The 21,893-nt window shown below is 43.8% G+C and overlaps 1 protein-coding gene across 1 annotated transcript in view; it reads right to left on the bottom strand.

Annotated features, from left to right (window-relative positions):
• Nucleotides 1–21,893, bottom strand: part of cacna1ba (calcium channel, voltage-dependent, N type, alpha 1B subunit, a) — a 494,356-nt gene that overhangs the window by 119,440 nt on the left and 353,023 nt on the right. The window contains exons 13-15 of the mRNA XM_055659954.1: nucleotides 10,851–10,904; nucleotides 3,622–3,825; nucleotides 29–141 (exon numbers count right to left, since the gene is read on the bottom strand). Of these exons, the coding sequence (XP_055515929.1) occupies nucleotides 29–141; nucleotides 3,622–3,825; nucleotides 10,851–10,904 (371 nt within the window). The remainder of the gene's footprint in view (nucleotides 1–28; nucleotides 142–3,621; nucleotides 3,826–10,850; nucleotides 10,905–21,893) is intronic.

Below are 21,893 nucleotides of genomic sequence, written 5' to 3'. Positions count from 1 at the left end.
TGCTTGCGTTCACCAAACTCAATCTTACCCCAAAATCAAAACAGTTGAACGAAGAATGGAAGTAATTTCTTGGGCCCAGACCATACATCTTCAAGGACATCTCAGTCAGAAAAAGCCCAAGGAAAACAAACTCAGCAAAATCTGAAACAAAAACAACGTGTGAAGATCGTCATGGGGAAAATAGCAGATCAGTTGCAAAATGTGCAAGTTATCAAACTTGTGAGTGAAACAATATCAAAGGGGGACCTGGTTAATGGGCACAGGATTTCAACATTATGGAGTGACACAAACCTGCACCATCAAATGTGGCCATTCCACCCACTGCATTTGTGCCTACTTCCTGCCACAGTAATCTCAGCTAATCCATTCTCTCTCTTGCCACATTACCCAGCTTCTCCAGTGCTTCAACTGTTTATCTGTCCTGTCCTGAACAGATTCTACTTGAAATATCACACCATATCAGATCAGTTACGACTGATATCTGATCACACAATCAGTTTAATGTCCGATTATTATAACATATCAATAAGGCTGTCCTAATCCATCTCTTACCATTATTAGATCACCCGGGGTGCAGGGGAGATGGCAGCCCTGCCGGCAGTCTGTTCGTTTTGCCTTTATTTTTATTATTTGTTAGTGTGTTAAAAGATTGTTTTAATGTTCTTCGGTATGTTTTATGTGGGGGGAGTGGATCGGATGAAACCTTTTTTCAAGTTCCTACCTTCCCGGAGATGGGACCAATTTTCGGATCACATTCTCCGGGCTCTGCGGCCTACCATCGTTGGAGCTGGAGGCCTCCTCGGGGCGCGCGGGGCGTGGACTTAACATCGGAGCGGATCCCTTGCCTGGGATCGCTCCCACCGCGATCACCGTGGACCTACCATCAAGGCCTCGCAGTCTCGGGAGAGGCTAGTCGGGAGCTCCAATACCGCGGAAGGCTCGACCAGCCCTGACGCGAGGTTTGATCGCCCGGCGCAGGGAAGCTGACGTTCCACTGATGTAGGAGCTGAACACCTCGCTGCGGAGGGCCTAAACGCCGTCGGCTACGGGAGTCAAGATCGTCCCGTCAACGGAGGGCTCGAGGCCCCCGACCGAGGAAGAACAAAAGGAAGGACTTGAACTTTATTTCGCCTTTCACCACAGTGAGGAATGTGTAGAAGTCACTGTGGTGGATGTTCATGTTAAAATGTGTTTTTGAGTGATTTGTTGCTTCTAATTGTATGACTGACCTGGCCAATGAAATTCCTCGTATGTTGCAAAACATACTTGGCTAATAAAGTGTGATTCTGATTCCGATTCTGATAAGTTTTGAACTCTTGATGTATTCAAGAGAAAGTTAGATACAGCTCTTTGGGCTAACGGAAACAAGGGATATCGGGAGACAGCAGGATTGGGGTCCTGATTTTGGATGATCAGCCATGATCATATTGAATGGCGGTGCTGGCTTGAAGGGCCGATTGGCCTACTCCTACACCCATTTTCTATGTCTTTGTGAACTATTAATTAACTTGGACGAATAACAAAATAATACATCAAAGGAAAAACATTAAGTGTATGGAACAGTGGAGGGATGGCAAAAAGACTAAAATTGATTGTAAGTAAAATACAGACTAGTAGTAAATATAAAAAACGAGTGTAAAGGCACCTACAAGGACAGATAAAGTATGTAAATAATTCAAAGGAAGAACATAGGACTTGAGAATGAAGAAATGAAGGGTGTAATTCTGGCAGATTATTTGAGCAGAGATTCAATAAGTATATTTCATGTCAAAATGTAAGTCATTTTTGAGATAATGGTCAGAAAGAAATTGATATGAAATAGATATTTCAGAACTCAGTGGAAAGAAACATGGTGCCCGAGGGTATGGAAAAAGTAGAAATGGAGTGAAAAGGAGGAGAGTTTTAAGTTGTAGAGAGGTTGGTTTTGGCATGGAGAAGACAAAGGATATATCTGTGATATGTTGAAGTCTAGGTTGCTATGGGAATGAGTTGTTAATGTGGTACCTCGAGTGACAAAGAGTGTGATGTGTTGCACATAGCAGGTCAAGGTGTGCTAATGGAGAACTCATGGAAACATTTAAATAAGTTGAAAATGATAAACGGAGTCAACATCAAAGATGATGACTTACAGCAGAGGTGCCCAGTTCAACCCATCTGTCAGTTAAATATCCCTCACCTGTATTCACCTATCACTTGCCAGAGTATGTTCTGCCCCCACTTATCTTTACTTTTTTTCTCCCCCCCCCCCCCCCCACCCCGACCTCACAACTACAATAGGTCTGAAGAACGATCCTGAACCAAAATATCACCTATCTAAGTGTCCCAGAGATGCTGCTGACCCGCTGAGCTATTCCGGCACTTTGTGTTTTTGCACCTTAGTGTGTCCAGTTCTTTCATAAGCAGGGATAGCAAGTCGTTGAAGTTGGAGAATCCGATATTGAATCTGGAATGCTGCAAAGTGGCTGGAAGGATTATCATGTGGTTCTCTGCAAGCTTGGTATGGGTCTAATAGTAACAGTGCAGGAGGCCACAGGCCGCTTCTAGTGAGAGCGGGATGGTGAATTAAACTGAGAAGCAATCGCAAACGCACGGTCACTCCTGCGCGTTTATTGAATCTAATCGCATCCACAGATGTCAAAGATCTTAGTCTTGAACATAAGATCCTGTTCATGATGGTTCAGTTCTACTTTGGGGGGGTGGGGGGTGGGAGATTGCAACCTTCACGTGGGTCCGCCCTGTTTCGACGAATGCAATCAACCCGGCGTGCACAATCAAATAGAACAAGTTGTCCTACAACTTTAGGCTGTGCATGCCATACGCAAGAAGAAGAAGTTTTACTTTGTGCATGCTTTGAGAGACATGAGAAACCTGCAGCATGAGTAGTTTATGTTTACATTTTTATATTTGTGTTTAACCTCACCATGATCAAAATTTTAAAAATAATCCTGGATGAAAAATGCTGGAGTAACTCAGCAGGTCAGGCAGCATATCTGGAGAAAAAGAATGGGTGACGTTTCGGGACTGAACAATTCCTCAGATTGTTACCTATCCACCTTCTCCAGCGATGCTGCCTGACCTGCTTAATTGCTCCAGCACTTTGTATCTGTCTAACTAACTGTATAAGTTACTATGAGTATATTACCCATTACCCAGGCAAAATCAAAGTCTTCTTTAAGTGCAAACATAATAGCTTATGATCAGTTTTTCAACAAGGTTGATGCAAGGTCAGGGCGGCATGGAGGTGCAGCGGTAGAGTTGCTGCCTTACAGCACTTGCGGCACCACAGACCCGGGTTCGATCCCGACTACGGGTGCTGTCTGTGCGGAGTTTGTACGTTCTCCGCGTAATCTGCGTTGTCTCCGAGATCTTCGGTTTCCTCCCACACTCCAAAGACGTACAGATATGTAGGTAAATTGGCTTGTTAAATGTAAAAATTATCCCTAGAAGGTGTAGGACAGTGTTAATATGCGGGGATCGCTGGTCGGCACAGACCCGGTGGGCCGAAGGGCCTCTTTCCACGCCGTATCTCTAAACTAAACAAATCTTTGAAAAATTCTTATTAAACCAAAATGACAATATACATGAAAGTAAGGTTAACCTGATAACCTCCCACACACTTACATAGTGCCTCAGTGAGCCACAATGGCTGGTCATGGTGTACAATTGCCACACAGAGAGTGTTTAGCCCCACCACACAGAGGACAATCCAATAAAAGCTTTGCGATTTCACCATGCGCCGAATGAAGAATCGAAACCTCTTCTCCTTCCTTCGGAAATAGGAAGATCTCTCGTTTTTGACGCTTTTCAGGCTGGGCCGAGTAAACCCTGGGGGGGGGGGGGGGGGGGGGGGGGGGGGGAGGGGGGATGCAAGAGAAAATGAAATACATTTCAGCACGTCTGCAAGGTGTGTATGTACTTCAAATCAAAGCTCCAAAATCAAGTGCAGCCCATGGGCAAATCGTTACTTTAAAGTTAAATATACCATAGGAATATTGTACAGTGAGAGTGTTTTACTCATGAACTCTCGTTTTGTTTGACACTGAGTAAGATAATTTGTGACTGCTGATTTCATAACTCTCTTTGTGTTTTCCAAATAAGCATAATTATGCATTTGGAGTCTTTTGAACAAACTGCTGTCAGATAATTGTTCATGACAGCACCTATTTTCACAAACTTCTCGATAATTAACTGGCTGGGGGTGGGATTGTAGGCCCGACGGACATCAATCAGACCCATTGTGATTTTCCACAGGGACACTGGGAGGAGGGGAGTTAATTGTGGAGGGACTTGGTCAGGGCTGAGGGGCGGGGAAAATAAGCTGCATTCTGCTTGGTTACGGTAGCTGAAGCTGAATCTGGCCCATGTGTCAGGTGAATGGAAAACCCCGTGTGTTTCTTAGGATCTCAGGTGAAATAAGCTTTGGAAGAATTAGCCGGAAAGTTCAGAGTGAGCACAAATAAACAACGTAATGCAGCTCAAAACCTGGGATCGATTAGTACTCAATTCCCAGCCTCATCCAAGTTCCTTGCACATAACAGAAACAGGCAATAGGTCTTCCACTGCCGAGACAAGCAGGCACAGAGTGAAGACCAGGCCATTCAGATCCTCCAGCCTTTCACCTTTACAATAGATCTGTGCCATACTCCAATTACATCTACTTCCACAACTATTAACACCTTCCCTGGTAACAGAAACAATCTGCCCAAAATGCTGGAGTAACGCAACGGGCAAGGCAGCACCTCTGGAGAAAATGGATAGGCGACGTTACAGGTCGGGACCCTTCTTTAGTCTTTTCTCCATTTTCTTCAGAGGTGCTGCCTGACCTGTTGAGTTACTCCAGCAGTTTGTGTCTATCTTCGGTATAAACAGCATCCGCAGTTCATTTTTATTACAGGAAAGATCTACCTGCCTCAGTTCAGAAGCTGTTAATTCATCACCAGCCTCAACAGTTCCTCTGGGCAAATTGCCATCAGTAATCAGTGTTCCTGTTGAATTGGCATGAAGAGCTGAACAGCCCATCACTATTCCCATGCTTGTTCCTGCTTCTAATGTTGAGTTACAATTAAACTTGAAATGCTTGATGATGCCAAGTTTCAAAACACTCCACACTAAGACAAGATTATCCAAAAGTCGAAGCAGCACTAAGTTCATAAAACGCCATCTCTTTCCTCTCTTGACTCAGGACCAGCTTATTTCCCTCTGTTATCAGGCTTGTCCTTCCATAAGCTAGGGCACTGTCTGATTCACCTCTACCCCATTGAGGACATTGGACTTTGTCTACAGCTGTGCTACAATATGATACAGAACCATATTCTGCACTCTGTAACTTCCCCCTTTGCTTTATCTACTCTGCTGGAGTTTGACCTGATTGCATTAATGTATAGTATATCTAATCCGTTTGGATAGCATGCAAACCAAAGCTTTTCACTGTACCTCGGTACTTGTGACAATAATAAACCTAAACATAAACTTAAGATGGCCTCAGCCTTTCACCAGTATTGTAAATCATTTCTAGACAAGTACCAAGGTCTCTGATGGGAGAAGTGGCCAGAGCAGTAGATTGGCGTGGAACATTCACAATCACAAAATATTTTGTTTCTAATTTCTCCGATCCCCTTCCCACCCCTCGGGAAGACTGGCTCCACAAGACACAAAGTCCAGATGAGATCGATGGGCTTAGTGTGCAGATGAATCCAGGACTTCACTCTGCATGTGTATGTTATTTCACCAGTTGCCTGATGCTCCAAACCAATCTGCATGGTGTTTAACTTTGCCTTGCACATTTTCTATAATGGGTGTCACTTTTACACACAGAGCTTCACTAGAACAGTAACCATTTCAAAGGGTTCACAAGCCCCTGGCAAACAACATCCAGGTCAACTTTCACTTTGACTATTTAATTCCTTGTGTTATCTGTCAAAACTAATCATTCTCTTAGCATTTTGAAATTGCTTGCTCTGAGAACGTAGCACTTTGAAAATCTAATTCGTTCACAATTTAACTCGCTGCCAGAATTAGTGGTGGAATCACATGCTCTGTTTTTCATACGTTAATTTCTGAAGAAACCCTGGTGGAATTCACAAAGAAAAAAAACTGGTTAACACTGTTACTACGTTAATGAGATGACGTGATAATATTTGCATATGTCTATCTCATGTTGTTGCTGAAGGAAGTTGTTGAGACAGAGGACTCGTCTGGTGCTACAGTTCCCACATTGGCCATTTGGGGATGTGTCATTTAATATAGTAAACTACAAATAAAGCATGAAATGGGAATCTGATAGGAATCTGGTTATATTATTGGATGAGCGATAAGAGGGCAGGACTATGTATGCATTGACAACCACATGGGAATTAAAATGCAATCCGATCAATGGACAGTTGGGTGGGGTGTAGGCAGCCAAAATGTAATCCCAACAAGTGGGAGATGAGGCATTTTAGGAAGTGATATAGGAGTGGGACATATCGAGTAGGGTGCTAATGAATGATAATGAACAGAGGGATCTTGGGATTCATGAATATGGCAACATAGGTAGGTAGGGTGGTGAAGAAGGCAAATGGCATGCTCAACTTCATCTCATGTTGTAGGTATGTTGCAAAGCCTACCTGAAGATCGCTGAAAATCTGTCCCAGCCCGTGTGCGCGATTTTGGCGCCGTTTAGAGGGGGGCGGGTTTAAAACGCGATTTTCCCTAGGCTGTTCAAATCGAGGTTTTTCAGCCTAGTTAATTATTAACGAAAAATCGCTGGAAGATTCCGTAGCTGGAGCTATTTTTAGTTTTAAGGGCTTTCTTTACTTGTTATAGTAGGTTAAAAATTAACCTCTAAACCCGAGACCGCCGACAACGGGTCGGATCTCATACAGGGGAAAACGGAAGGTAGGCTGTTTATTTTTACGTTAAAAAGGGCTTCTTAAGATCCCTTTATACAAAGTTTAATGTTGCGAGTAGCTAATTTGGGCCCCATTATATCCCGCAGTATTTTTCTGGGCATTTGAGGGCACAAATCTACCGCAATGTGAACGTTCTAAACCAGCGCGTTCACAGGATCCCACTAGAAAGCTGATTTAAATGGACTTTAATTTAAGCTTTTTTGTTATGTCCATAGAAAATCAATAGGGAACAAAAGATGCTAATTTCCGAGTATGAAAATGGCCATAAATATTTAAATACTTGAGATATGAAAGTGAATTAGGTGTCAAATTAAACTTTTTTTATGCTTTATCTGATGGGATAAATTGCAGACTTGATTTTTAAAATCTCAACATTTTGTAACATTGCTACATATTGGGACATAGAATATAAGAGTTGGGACGTGTAAGGAACTGCAGATGCTGGTTTACACTGGTTAGACACAAAATGCTGGAGTAACTCAGCGGGCCAGGCAGCATCTCTGGATAGAAGGATTGGATGAGGTTTCGGGTCAAGACCCTTCTTCAGACAAATGTCACCCATTATTTCTAGGTAGTGATGTTGCCCTTTTCTGCTGAGTTATTCCAGCATCTTGTGTCTACCTTTAAGAGTTGGGACGTTATGTTGCAGCTTTATAAAACTTTAGTCTGCATTTGGAGTATTGTGTGCTGTTCTGGTTGCCCCACTGTAGGAAGAATATGATCGAGATGGAGAGAGTGTGTGGGAGATTTACCAGGATAGAGTGGAACACTCATTCGTGAGGAGAAATGGGCCTCATTTCCCCTGGAATGAAGGACACTGAGTGGGGTTTGACCTATATATAACTATATAAGATTGTGAAACAGATAGATCAGGTCCACTGTCAGAAACGTTTCCCATGGCAGGAGTATCAAAATCAAGAGGGCACAGGATTATGGTGAAAGGAAAGAGACATTGATATCTGGAAGCCCGTGCCCGAATTTGTGGTGGAGTCAGATGCAATCACTACATTTAACATGCATTTCGACAGACATTTAAATGGGCAAGACAAAGAAGGATACAATCTCAATGCGCAGAAATAAGATTAGTATAGATGGACAAAAAGATCGGCATGGACATGGTGGACCGAGGGGTTCGTTTTTGTGCTGTAAAACATGAATAAAATACCAAATAAAATTGGGAGTAGGAAGTTCGGACACTAACAGCCAGATTGTCATTAAAAAAACAACCAGTTCACCACTGCCCTTCAGGGCTGGAGAGCTTTTGGTTGTCCTCTGAAAAGGCCTGACAAGCCTTTCAACTCAAGGACAAGCAGAGAAAAGCAATAAATGTCAAACATCCTGTGCATGTTAACATTACATCACTACATTGATGTAACAAATTTACATGAAAACAATCCCCAATTGTAACTATCAAGTGTCTCGGTTCACACATCACAAAGTGTAGAAAATGCATTTTGATATAACCTGGTTGAACATTTTTCAACTGCATTCTTTGAGGCAGCCAAGAAATTCAACATCAAAAGAAGAGTGAAGAAAAACAAAGGAGGGAAGTAGCAAAGTAAAATAAAAGCAAGGCCACGCAATGACAATTTTGACATTTGCCTCCAATTAAAATGTGATTTCTCTTTGAATATTTTCAGTTCCTATTGTTTTCCAGTTCCTATGTTCCAGTTCCTATTGCTTAAACTGCAGAGGAAGTGATCTGTGCTGCCTCACTATTTATTATAGCTTGGTCAGATGAATGGGCAATTCCTTGTACATCCATCTTCAACACAGTTTGAAGATAGACACAAAATGCTGGAGTAACTCAGCGGGACAGACAGCGTCTCTGGATAGAAGGAATGGGTGACGTTTCGGGTCGAGACCCTTTGTCAGACTCTGTTAATTCTCAGTTGTTGAGAACAATTAGATGGGAAGGCAAATTTAATCGTTCCATTTTGTTCCAGTTGCTTTGCTTGAATTATCAAAATTAACAGCAGAATGTACAGCAAAGAGCCCTAATGATTATCAAATTTGCTGAGATCTTTTTCCTAAACCTATAATATTTAAACTACAATGTAAACAAACAGTATGTGCAACTGCACACGCAGAGTTGCAACAAACACAGCAAATGAATGCATGATGTAGACAGGGAATAAAGATGAGGGGTTGTTCTCAGATAAATTTAGGTTAAAGTGGGCAAAGTTAGATTAGCTGGGGCAGTGACACATGCCGATAATTTGTTACAATTCAATTAGAAATTGCTACATCACAACAATGGGTGTCAGCGGTTATGGGCGACAGGAGAAAAGGGGTTAGGAGGGAGAGATAGATCAGCCATGATTGAATGGTGGAGTAGACTTGATGGAATTCTGCTCCTATCACTTATGACCTTAAATCTCCGATGTTGGGGAAGTCCAGGACAAGGGGTCACAGCTTAAGGATAAGGGGGGGAATCCTTTAAAACCGAGATGAGGAGAACTTTTTTCACACAGAGAGTGGTGAATCTCTGGAACTCTCTGCCACAGAGGGTAGTTGAGGCCAGTTCATTGGCTATATTTAAGAGGGAGTTAGATGTGGCCCTTGTGGCCAAGGGGATCAGAGTGTATGGAGAGAAGGCAGGTACGGGATACTGAGTTGGATGATCAGCCGTGATCATATTGAATGGCGGTGCAGGCTCGAAGGGCTGAATGGCCTACTCCTGCACCTAATTTCTATGTTTCTATGTTTCTAACTCCCTTATAATGGATACCGAGACTTAGCTTCAAACTTGCCATCCTCTGTCAATAACCAGAACATGGAAATGATGAATACAGTATGGATCATTTGCCACTTTCATTGGAAATGAGGACACAATACAATGACGTACAAGCAGGTGGAAAATTAAGCTATTAACTTCATGTTAATTGCCTACTTTCAGATAATCTGTGAGAAGCATGTTAAAACGGATCACTCCCAACCATGTTAAAGAAATACATCATCTCAACAGAGAATGTCAGAACAGAACCACCCAGATGACATTATCCCACTTCAGTCCCTAAACTGATGGGAGAACTATACTGTGAATGTATTCCCTACATCTGTAAAAACCTGCCAGAGCTAAGGTCTGTTCTCTCAGCTCAGTGACAATGTTCACGCTGCTCCATATTTAAAGAAGGGGAAGAAATAGGCCATTACGTTTGACTTCAGTAATTAGTTAGATGCCTGATGTTTAATGGTGCTCACTCTGACCTGTGCTTCAGTGGTAAGTGAAACTGTTGCACAGAGGAATTCTAAAATTAAGTTGCTGTATTGCAGGTTGATTGATAAGATTGGAGGAGAGGTTGGGGGGGGGGGGGGGGGGCAAATGATACACACAGTCCTCAGATTCCCATTGAACACAAGTCACTGGCCTCTGAAGACAAAGTGCTCTTGCAAGACTCGAACACTTTGAAAATGATCAATCATTGAAAGGAAATCAGCTAGTAGATCCGCTGCCTCACAGCGCCAGAGACATGGGTTCGATCCTGACCTCGGGTGTTGTCTGTATGGAGTTTTTGCGTTCTCCCTGTGACCGTGTGAGTTTTCTCCGGGTGCTCCGGTCTCCTCCCACATCCCAAAGACGTGTGGGTTTGCAGGTTCATTGGCCCGCTGTAAATTGCCCCTGATGCTTATATGGTTATATGGTTATATGGTTATGTGCAGGAAGTGAAGGCGGAAGTGGGTTGACAGAACCAGTTTGAGTAGATGATGAATGGCTGGGCTGAAGGGCTTGGTGGGCTGAAGGGCCATGCTGTCTTTCAGGCAGGGGAACATTCTGAGCTATGACCACAGAAGGGAACTTAGGCTGATAAAGTGGAGCTACTGTGTTGTGGTCAAAGTGATTTGAATGTTAGTAAGTTCTTATCCCGTCAACAAGTCACATGCGTGCCCCCGCCTCCAAAAAAAGCTGAACATGAAATGTTGGTGACAAGATGCAGAAATAATGAAAGTAACACTAACTGCTGCTGGCGTCATCTACAGAAACTGCTGCAGGCTTCGGGTCCGCTCCAGGTCCTTTAAAAAAAAGAAAGAGTGCAGCTCTTTTTTTTAAAAAAGGAAAAAAAAAACATTCTTCACAAAATGTGCAGTCTTATAGAGGTGGAAATCAGCTGAGCATGCTGCATGCAAATCTCGCCCAATACGGTTCACTCCATCCACTCTCAAACCCCACCATGTCCTTCACTACCTGCGACTTGAGCGGTCCCCTGGGGCCACACGTGACCTTTTAACCCAAGGCAATGTTGTGCCCGGCATTGATGGCCTGAAGGCTTTTGTGCCAACATCTCTCTGGCTTCTTATCTTTCTGGCCTATTTACAACTCCTCGACAAATGGCTTCAGCTGCTCTTTTCTGAGTCCTGCCCTTCAGCCGGCTGGCTTTTGGCCGGATACAACATTCACCAACGTTCACCAACGGGAAAAGCCCCGCTACGGGAAGTGGCTGCAGTTGGCGTCCAAGACCGGTCGGCCCACGGTCTCTCAAGATCATGGATATTACAACTTATCTTAAAGTTCTTAAAGTGGTGCCCAACCAATATTACAGGAGACCAACTGTTTCATGTTAAATTGGGGCGGCACATTGGTGCAGCGGTAGAGTTGCTGCCTTGCAGCACCAGAGACCGGGGTTCAATCCTAACTACGGGTGCGATCTGTACAGAGTTTGTACATAGAAACATAGAAATTAGGTGCAGGAGTAGGCCATTCGGCCCTTCAAGCCTGCACCGCCATTCAATATGACCATGGCTGATCATCCAACTCAGTATCCCGTACCAGCCTTCTCTCCATACCCTCTGATCCCCTTAACCACAAGGGCCACATCTAACTCCCTCTTAAATATAGCCAATGAACTGGCCTCGACTACCCTCTGTGGCAGAGAGTTCCAGAGATTCACCACTCTCTGTGTGAAAAAAGTTCTTCTCATCTCGGTTTTAAAGGATTTCCCCCTCAAGTCAAGTCAAGTCAAGTCAAGTTTATTTCTCACATACACATACGAGATGTGCAGTGAAATGAAAGTGGCAATCTTATCCTTAAGCTGTGACCCCTTGTCCTGCACATCCCCAACATCGGGAACAATCTTCCTGCATCTAGCCTGTCCAACCCCTTAAGAATTTTGTAAGTTTCTATAAGATCCCCTCTCAATCTCCTGAATTCTAGAGAGTATAAACCAAGTCTATCCAGTCTTTCTTCATAAGACAGTCCTGACATCCCAGGAATCAGTTTGGTGAACCTTCTCTGCACTCCCTCTATGGCAATAATGGCCTTCCTCAGATTTGGAGACCAAAACTGAACGCAATACTCCAGGTGTGGTCTCACCAAGACCCTGTACAACCGCAGTAGAACCTCCCTGCTCCTATACTCAAATCCTTTTGCTATGAAAGCTAACATACCGTTCGCTTTCTTCACGTTCTCCCTGTGACCGCGTGGGTTTTCTCCGGGTGCTCCGGTTTCCTCCCACACTCCAAAGACGTACAGGTTTGTACGTTAATTGGCTTTGGTAAGTTGTAAACAAATTGTGCAGGATAGTGTTAGCGAATGGGATGATCGTTGGTCGGCATGGACTCGGTGGGCTGAAGGGCCTGTTACTGCGCTGTATCTCAAAAGTGTAATGTCTAGAGCATAGAATTGGTTCGAAGTGGATATTCTCAGTGTACGTAAGCCACACAAGGGGTGTGGTTCTCTGTTGAAAGCTCCTAACTACAGTACTATGTGGTCAGCTTGAATCTGCAGCTCTATCTTAGAAATAGTGATTTGACTTATCAATAAAATGGTAATATTGAACACACTGCTCGATTCTGAATATTGTCCACCAGTAAGATGTTTGCCCCATTGAGATAACATTTGGACATGTGCCAGGAGGCAGCGGGCTGGTGTTTCCTTCGAGAAAATAAACAGCGCAGTGAATAAAGGCATTCGGGCCTCTGGGTTTCCAGATAGGAAACTTGTTTATGCAGCAGACACAATGGGAAGAGGAGTTTGCGGTCTGTGATCAAGTGGTTTTGTCTTACATAGTAGAAAAGATAAAAGACGATATTGTCTTTTACTGGACATGGGGAAGGGAATTGCATCAGATCATGAAGACCTCGAATAAGACTGCAGAATGCATTAGATGCATTAAAGGTGCATTGAGATATCAAAGAGTTTCTCCCTCACAACGGGGACCAGGGAAAATCCTTTAATACTTTCTTAATAGAGCTAAAACATAAAACATAAAAATATAATTACAGCTTTGAAGGACTCGCCTATGGAGAAGGGATTACGTATGGGTGTCCAGCCCATGAGACAAGTCCATCCATACCAGCAATCGAGCAGATCTATCCAGAGACAGGTGGAAATGTTGGATGGCGAACAAAAGCATGAGAGAAAAGGCAGCAGAAAATAGTGGCTTAGATGCTGCAGTGGTTACCTGAGAGAGAAATGTCTGTGTATCACAGGGGAACAGCCCCTAAGCATCTTATAACTACAGAAAAGTAGGAGAATAAATAAGGCAAGGGAAGGAACAGTGTGCAAGTTGAAGGATCCTTGTGTGAGCTTGTGAGATATTGGTCTTCTTTGAGTAGGGCACGGAATAGAAGAGGGAGGGAGGTCATCTGCAGGAACTATACATCAGGAGGTGCAACTCCAGAGCCAATAAGATCATGGGAGACCCCTTCCACCCATGCAACGGACTGTTCCAGCTGCTACGTTCAGGCAAACGCCTCCGTTGCCGTGCTGTGAGAACGGAGAGGTTGAGAAGGAGTTTCCTCCCAGAGGCGATTAGGATTATAAACTCCTATCTCACCAGGGACTAACTTTACTGTACCACTCTACTGCTTGTTTTTAAATTGCTGTTTTTTTCCCTTTTTCCTTCCGCCCACAATATTTAATATGTAAAAGAATATGATTCTGTTCCATTCTGTTTGTAGTTTGTTTGGTTGTTTGTTTGTTTGTCTTTTTGCACAAAGTCCGCGAGCATTGCCACTTTTCATTTCACTGCACATCTCGTATGTGCATGTGATGAATAAACTTGACTTGACTTGAATGGTGAACATTTCTGAAACACTGATTAGACCACATTTGGAACCATGCACACTGGTTGCCACAACATACAACATTCACCGAGATGTTTCCTGAGATGGACTGTTGGGGTTACGAGGAGAGGCTAGGTAACCCCAGTTCTTTGGAGCAGAGGTGACAACTCTGTTCTTTGGAGCAGAGGTGACAAAGTGGGGACTTGACTGGGGTATCCAAACTTGGAAGGGGCAAGTAGACAGGATGAACAAGGAAAAACCTTTCCCCATTCCAGAAGTTTATAAAATGAACGGCCATGGGTTTAAGAGGCAGAAGGCTTAAAGTGGATTTGAGGGTGGTCTGGAACACACTGCCGGAGCGATTGCGGAGGCAGACACACTCATAACTCTCATAAGATATATCGAGATGACAGCACAGCGCAGGAATAAAGCACAGGAATGGGACCTTTGACATTTGAATTGCAAATAAAAAAAGCAGTTGGGCCAAATGCTGGAAAATGTGATTAATGTAGATAGTGACAAAATGCTGGAGTAACTCAGCGGGACAGGAAGAGAAAAGGAGAAAAGGAATGGGTGATGTTTCGGTTCGAGACTCTTCTTCAGACTAGTACTCAATGTATGGCATGTACATGATGTGCCATGGAGCCTGCTTCTGTGCAGCATGATTCTTATTAATGATTGGGGAATGTAATCACATTTTTGTCAGTAGGATTTGGTGGAACCAGTCCATGTACATAGAGGTAAGCCGCAGCAGGCATTGATTCCCCATCTAAAAGTTTTCCTTGTTTAACTAATCCACCCTTCTTTTCTATTCTTCTTTTCCAATTAATGACTACTTTGCAGTTCCTTGGAGAGAGATACCAAGACTGGCATCAACGCTGATGTCAACGTCAATGGATATGATTCCTTCAACGTGGGAATAACTGTTAAAACATTAGCTTAAATCTCTGCCGATCTTATACTCTGTCCTCTTCCTTAAATCAGGGATGTGTTGTCTATCGTGGTTCCTCCAGCTACTACTGAGCTTGAGATTTGGTAACTTGGCACAATTGGAGACTGGACCTGTGAATTGTTTGTTGGCACAGCTGGATATCAGGTATTCCTGCTGTTCTTATCATGCATTCATGTCAAGTATCATGTGAAAAATACCTCCTACTGCTTATGTGCCAGTGCAGCCCAAAGACATGGTTACTCTTTTAATAACAGCTTTTAACGTAAATGCAGTTTCAATAGGGAGCTTAAGGTCAAATCAGAACTGTCAAAAAATAATTCTCGGTTGGTGCTTAATCATCTTTCTGATATCACCAATATTCTGTTTTTAATGAACATGGTAACACAGCTTTATCAAGTAGGTTAAGGCAACCCACTGTGTCTTCAATAGCTGTCAGGCTCAAATTAAACTGACAAAGGCAAGCAGCTAAGTATTATAGAAAGCACACTGTCAGGAAAATAACTTGCCAGCTTAAATCAGCACTGGCCTATTTTTAGAAAGTCACTCAGAATCAAATGAGAGTTTCATCCATATTTGTAAATTTGCCTTTTCCCATCTCAATGCTGCTCAGATTTCATCCATGCCTCTCCTAAACTCACACCACTTCACGCTTTTTTCACAAGGCTTAGTCTAATTGATACACCATAAAAGATCATCGGGAGAGCACTGTACAGATCACTATAAGTGGAATTTACCAGAGAATCTCTTCTCATTTCACACATTGTAAATGTTTAGTTTAGTTTAGTTTAGTTTAGTTTAGTTTAGTTCAGTGATACAACATGGTAACAGGCCCTTCGGCCCATTGAGATCATGCCGACTAGCGATCACCTCGTATATTAGTTCTATACTACACACGCTAGGGACAATTTACATAAGCCAATTAATCCACAAGTCTTTGGAGTGTGGGAGGAAACCGGAGCACCCAGAGAAAACCTAAGTGGTCACAGGGAGAATGTACAAACTCCGTGCAGACAACGGCCAGAGTCAGGGTCGAACCTGGCGGTGGAAGGCAGCGACTCTACTGCTGCACCATTGTGCCGCCCATGTTGTGCGGGAATCTAAACAACTACAACAAAGCAAACACCTAATGCCCTTGTCCCACTTAGGAAAAATGAACGGAAACCTCTGGAGACTTTGCGCCCCACCCAAGGTTTCGGTGTGGTTCCCGGAGGTTGCAGGAGGTTGCAGGTAGTGGAAGCAGGTAGGGAGACTGACAAAAACCTCCGGGAACCGCACAGGAACCTTGGGTGGGGCGCAAAGTCTCCAGAGGTTTCCGTTCCGGTTTCCTAAGTGGGACAGGGCCATTAGGAGGGCTTGAGAGGCCAGGACACCGCACTGCACCCAGTGCAGTACCAGCAGAGTGTTGTGCAGTTGAAGATGTGGATGACATTAAACACAACTCCATTTGATCCTTCAGCTGGTCATTAAAGATTACAGAGAAGTACTGCAGTCCAGGCGTAAATTTACTATTCGAAGCAGAGACCAGCTGGGAGCTCAGACGCGGGGAATGAGTGGGAGCATCCACGAGATCAGCTGACTGGCTTGAAGAAATAGCCACATGCGCAGTAGCGCGCTGCTGCCGAGGCTATTGAGGCCCGCAACGTGGAAATAAAACAGTGGGCTTAAAGAATTGCCGACGTAAGTGTGAGTTTATGCAAGTTGCCCTATGACGTGTCAGATGGGGGATCTATTGAAGAGAAAGGGCAACTGACTACAAGACAACTATTCACTAAACCAGTGTGAGTAACTCTGGTGCGAGTGATATTTAGTATCAAAGAATATGTATTGTTCTTCTCCTGACCCTGACCCAGGGTTAGTAACAAGAACGGAGTGAGGTACAAACCACAGTCATCCATCCCATTTTGATGTCTTTATATTCGGTCTTCAATCAACCCAAATTTATGGCATGACCCTTAACAACATTGATATACAGAAGGTTCTTGGGCGTAACGAGATAGCTCCCAGAAAGCGACAACATCAGTAAATGTAAAAGAAGGCATCTGGTATGCTTGCCTTCATAGGTCGGGGCATTGGGTCTGAACATCATGTTACAGCTTAATAAAACTTTGCTTTGGTTGCATTTGGAGTTTTGTGTGGAGTTCTGGTCACTCTCTTACAGGAAGGATGTGGAGGTTTCGGAGAGGGTGCGGGCTTACCAGGATGCTGCCAGGATTATGGGATATTAGCTGTAAGGATAAGTTGGATAATCTTGGATTGTTTTCTCTGGAGGGTCGGAGATTGAGAGGAGATTAAATAAATCTTCCTCCTCACACCTTAAACCTATGTCTTCAGATTCTTGATTCTTCTACTGTCAGTAAAAGACTGTGTGTTTACCCTATGTATTCCCCATGATTTTATACACCTCTATAAGATCACCCCACAGTCTCCAGCACTCCAAGGATCAACGTCCTTGCCTGTGGCTCATCCCCTCAATTCCTGGCAACATCCTCTTAAATCTTCCGTGCACTTTTTCCAGCTTAACAGCATCCTTCCTACAGCAAGGTGACCAAACCTGAACACAATACTCCAAATGTGGCCTCACTAGTGTCTTGTATAACTGTAACATAACATCCCAACTTTAAAACTCATTACCCTGACTGGTGAAGCTCAACGTACTGAAAACATTCTTGACCATCCTATCTACCTAAGACACCACTCTCAGGGGACTATGTACCTGCACTCCTAGATCCCTCTGGTCTACAACACTCCCTGGGGCCTTACCATTCACAGTGTAGGCCCTGTGCAACACCTCACACTCATCCGCACTAAACTCCATTAACCAATCTTCAGCCCACTTGTCCAGCTGCGGGTTATGGAGGAGGTGGGAGGTGGGGAAACCTTGCTGTAAATATCTACGTGACGTTCGGTAACATTTGAAAATTGGAACTGGTCACCGGATTAAAATGTATTAAATGCAGCAACAGGTAGCTTGGGTATGCATTCCTCTTGTGTAGCATAGCCTAACTGGTAGTCTCTACCGAGGATAGACACAAAATGCTGGAGTAACTCAGGGGGACAGGCAGCATCTCTGGAGAGAAGCAGTTCCTCACTACACTGGCAGTCTCTATCTATTTTGGTGAAAAATGGACCACACTCCAACAGATCAATAGTTCTTGCCTCGTGGAACAAAGCAAAGCGCACTAAGTCGTTAGTGGGTGGCATTGATATCCACAATGGAATCATTGTGTAGGAAAGAACTGCAGATGCTGGTTTAAATCGAAGGTTGAAAGTGGCAAAAATGCTGGAGGATTATGTGCAGCATATAATCCTCCAACACTTTCGGCACCTCCAACGAATCCCACTACTGGCCACATCTTCCCATCTCCATCCCTTTCTGCATTCTGCAAAAACCGTTCCCTCCGAAATTCCCTGGTCAACTCGTCCCTTCCCATCCAAACCACCTCCTCCCCGGGTAATTTCCTCTGCAACTGTAGGGGAGATGCAACACCTGTCCCTTTACCTTCCCCCTCGACTCCATCCAAGGACCCAAACAGTCTTTCAGGGTGAGGCAGAGGTTCACTTGCACCTCCTCCAACCTCATCTACTGTATCCGCTGTTCCAGGTGTCAACTTTTCTGCATCGGCGAGACCAAGCGCAGGCTCGGTGCTGAACACCTCCGCTCAGTCCATCTTGACCAAGCTGATCTCCCGGTGGCCCAGCATTTCAACTCCCCCTCCCATTCCCAATCTCACTTTTCAGTCCTGGGCCTCAGTCTCCATTGTCAGAGTGAGGCCCAGCGCAAATTGGAGGAACAGCACCTCATATTTTGCTTGGGTAGTTTACACCCCAGAGGTATGAACATTGACTTCTCTAACTTTCCCTCTCTCTCCATCTCCTCCCCCTTCCCAGTTCTCCCACTATTCTTACTGTCTCCGACTACATTCTATTTTTGGCCCGCCCCCCTCTCCTGACATCAGTCTGAAGAAGGGTCTCGATCCGAAACGTCACCCATTCCTTCTCTCCAGAGATGCTGCCTGTCCCGCTGAGTTAATCCAGCATTTTGTGTCTAGGCTGGAATATCTTTTGGGAATTCCCACTAAGTGTCTGGCTAGGTCTAAATATTTAGATCCATGGGCATTAAAGTAAAATCTGTTCAGCATTGTAATGTCGCATCAATGCCACTTCCTTTGTCAGCACTCACGGTTTCACACATGATCCCTTGTATGCCACAGATATTACCCACTAGAATGGACAGGTTGACGACACTGTTAAAATAATACACCCAGCACTTCTGTGTGAACATGTTAGCTGCTCTGCCAGTGAGGGAGATGAAATCACACTGCGTAACTACTCCTGCTAGTACTTCTATCTGTAAACCGAGTGAATAGACTGTCACAGCTGGCTAATGGCAAGTTGGAGAATATTTATTTTCAAACAAATAAGACTTATTATCTAGTGTAACTAATAATTTATAGTATTATGGTTTATAGTGTTTTTATTTGTTCCGTGGCTGTGTTTATATGCCTGTAAAGCTGCAGCAAGAGGCATTTAATTATGTGTAAGAAGTAACTACAAATGCTGGAGCAACTCAATGGGTGAGACAGCATCTCTGGAGAAAAGGAATAGGTAACATTTCGGCACAAGACCCCTCATCAGACTGAGGGTCAGGAAGGGAGACACTGGAGGTATGGGAAGGTACAGAACAGAGCAGGGCCTGTTTTGATGACTCGGGAAAGGTGGAGCCCACAACGGTCCATTGTTGGTTGAGGACGAGGTGATAACGAAAGAACACAAATGGTGTAATTAGCAAGAGGTCTGGGTTGGGGGAGGGACGGAGAGAGAGGGAATGCAAGGGTCAATTGAAGTTCGAGACATCAATATATTCATGCCGCTGGGTTATAAGCTGCCCAAGCAAAATATGAGGTGCTGTTCCTCCAATTTGCATGTGGTCTCACGCTGACAGTGGAGGAGGCCCAGGACAGAAAGGTCAGCTTGGGAATGGAAAGAAAAAAATGTTTGGCAACCAGAAGATTGCGTGGGCCAAGGTGGACTGACCACAGGCGAGTGAATGTAATTATTCTGTTCCTGGTGCTATGACCATGAAACACTCTCACTCCTCTTGACTCTTGAATAGCATACAGGTTCTGTACAGTTCTGTTGCTCTGTCACTTAAAGATCACAACATTTCATACGTCGTAACGAGAACCTGTTCACACTGGCCGCTACAAATGGCAGGAAATCTCTTTACTTATATACCTTTTGTTGCAATAGATTGTTTCATTAAAATATATGACTTGTGTAATGTGCTGTTACATGGAGTGATGTCACTCTCTTTATATAGATATTCTGTCTGAAAAGAAAAATCCCCCAATTTCAGGGTTAATGTAATAGGTACAACTAATTTACAGTAGCAGTAGGTAGCACTTGTGACAATTATGGTTATGAGGCAGGAACATTTTCTGTGGAAGATTAGGGAGAATGCTCTGGACCACATTATTTAAAAATAATGACAGAAATTAATTTGCAATATTTTTCGCATTCGCAATATTAATTAATGTTAGAACAACTATTTATGTTATGGTGTACAATATGGATATTATCTTTATAACACAAGGTGCTGGAGTAATTCGGGGAATCAGGTAGCATCTCTGGAGAACATGGATAGGCGACGTTTCTGGTTGAGACCCACCCTGATGTTGCTGGGAGATTAAAGATGAAATTTATCTTTGGTTACTTGCATTCCCATTTGAGTTGCCAATTCTATCCATATCCATTTCTTCAGTTCAGTGAAATCAAATGTTCAAAGGTGATTTATAACTGACTACTGATGTCTATGCAGTCATTGCCAGTGAACAAGGACAAACCCCTTCCTCCAATGCCTTTGTTTATTCTTTCAGAATGACGGAGGTTGCAACTTGTCCACATGTTGGGATCTAATTAACCTGATCTCGCCTGATCTCCATCACAATCCACTCAAACTCTTCCTCAAGCTAGTTTCACCAAAGCATGATCAACTATCCCAATCATCTCAGGAAATTGCAGCGCATTGTCTACACAGCCCAGACCATCGCACAAACCAACCTCCCTTCCATTGACAAGGTCAGCAGTATAATCAAGGACCAGTCGCACCCTGGCCTCTCCCTCTTCTCCCCTCTCCCATCGGGCAAAAGATATAAAAGTGTGTAAATGCACACCTCCAGATTCAGGGAGTTTCTTCTCAGCTGTTATCAGGCAACTGAATCATCCGACCACACTGAGAGAGCAGTCCTGAACTACTATCTACCTCATTGGTGACCCTCGGACTAGCCTTGGTCAGACTTTGCTGGCTTTACCTTGCACCAAACGTTATTCCCTTATCATGCAACTGTACACTGTAAGTGGCTTGATTGTAATTATGTATTGTCTTTCCACTGACTGGATAGCACGGAACAAATGCTTTTCACTGCACCTCACACAGAGAGTTGTGCATCTATAGAATTCTTCGCCTCAGAGGGCGGAGGAGGCCGGTTCTCTGGATACTTTCAAAAGAGAGCCAGATAGGGCTCTTGAAGATAGTGGAGTCAGGGGATATGGGGAGAAGGGAGGAACGGGCAACTGATTGGGGATGATCAGCCATGATCACATTGAATGGTGGTGCTGGCTTGAAGGGCTGAATGGCCTACTCCTGCACCTATTGTCTATTGTCTGTAGTACATGTGATAATAAACTAAACTAAACTAAACAGAATTCAGCTAGGGAGACAAGTCCAGGAAATTAAACAGGGAAGGTGAAATTAAGAAGGAGAATAAAGAAAGATGACAAAGTTGAATGCAGTCAGAGAATTAAAAGGAGCAAAACCTTGAGGAAGGCGGGAAAGCTAAAACAAAAGGTAAAGGAAAAAAAACAGTGAGAATGGGAAATGAGCATGAGGCGAGCTAGAAATACAGGTAAAAAGATAGAAATTGAGGTAAACAATAGACAGTGGGAGAGTTATTGAAACAGGAAGGCAGTTAAATAGAGATGACTGGAGGAAGGATTTCAGACCCAAAAAGATAAATAGAAGATTAGTTTAAAGATTGGCTGTTCTT

This window comes from Leucoraja erinacea, chromosome 31, assembly GCF_028641065.1.
Source record: "Leucoraja erinacea ecotype New England chromosome 31, Leri_hhj_1, whole genome shotgun sequence".
In the NCBI taxonomy this organism is placed as follows: domain Eukaryota; kingdom Metazoa; phylum Chordata; class Chondrichthyes; order Rajiformes; family Rajidae; genus Leucoraja; species Leucoraja erinaceus.
This window is presented reverse-complemented; position numbering and strand designations above follow the sequence as displayed.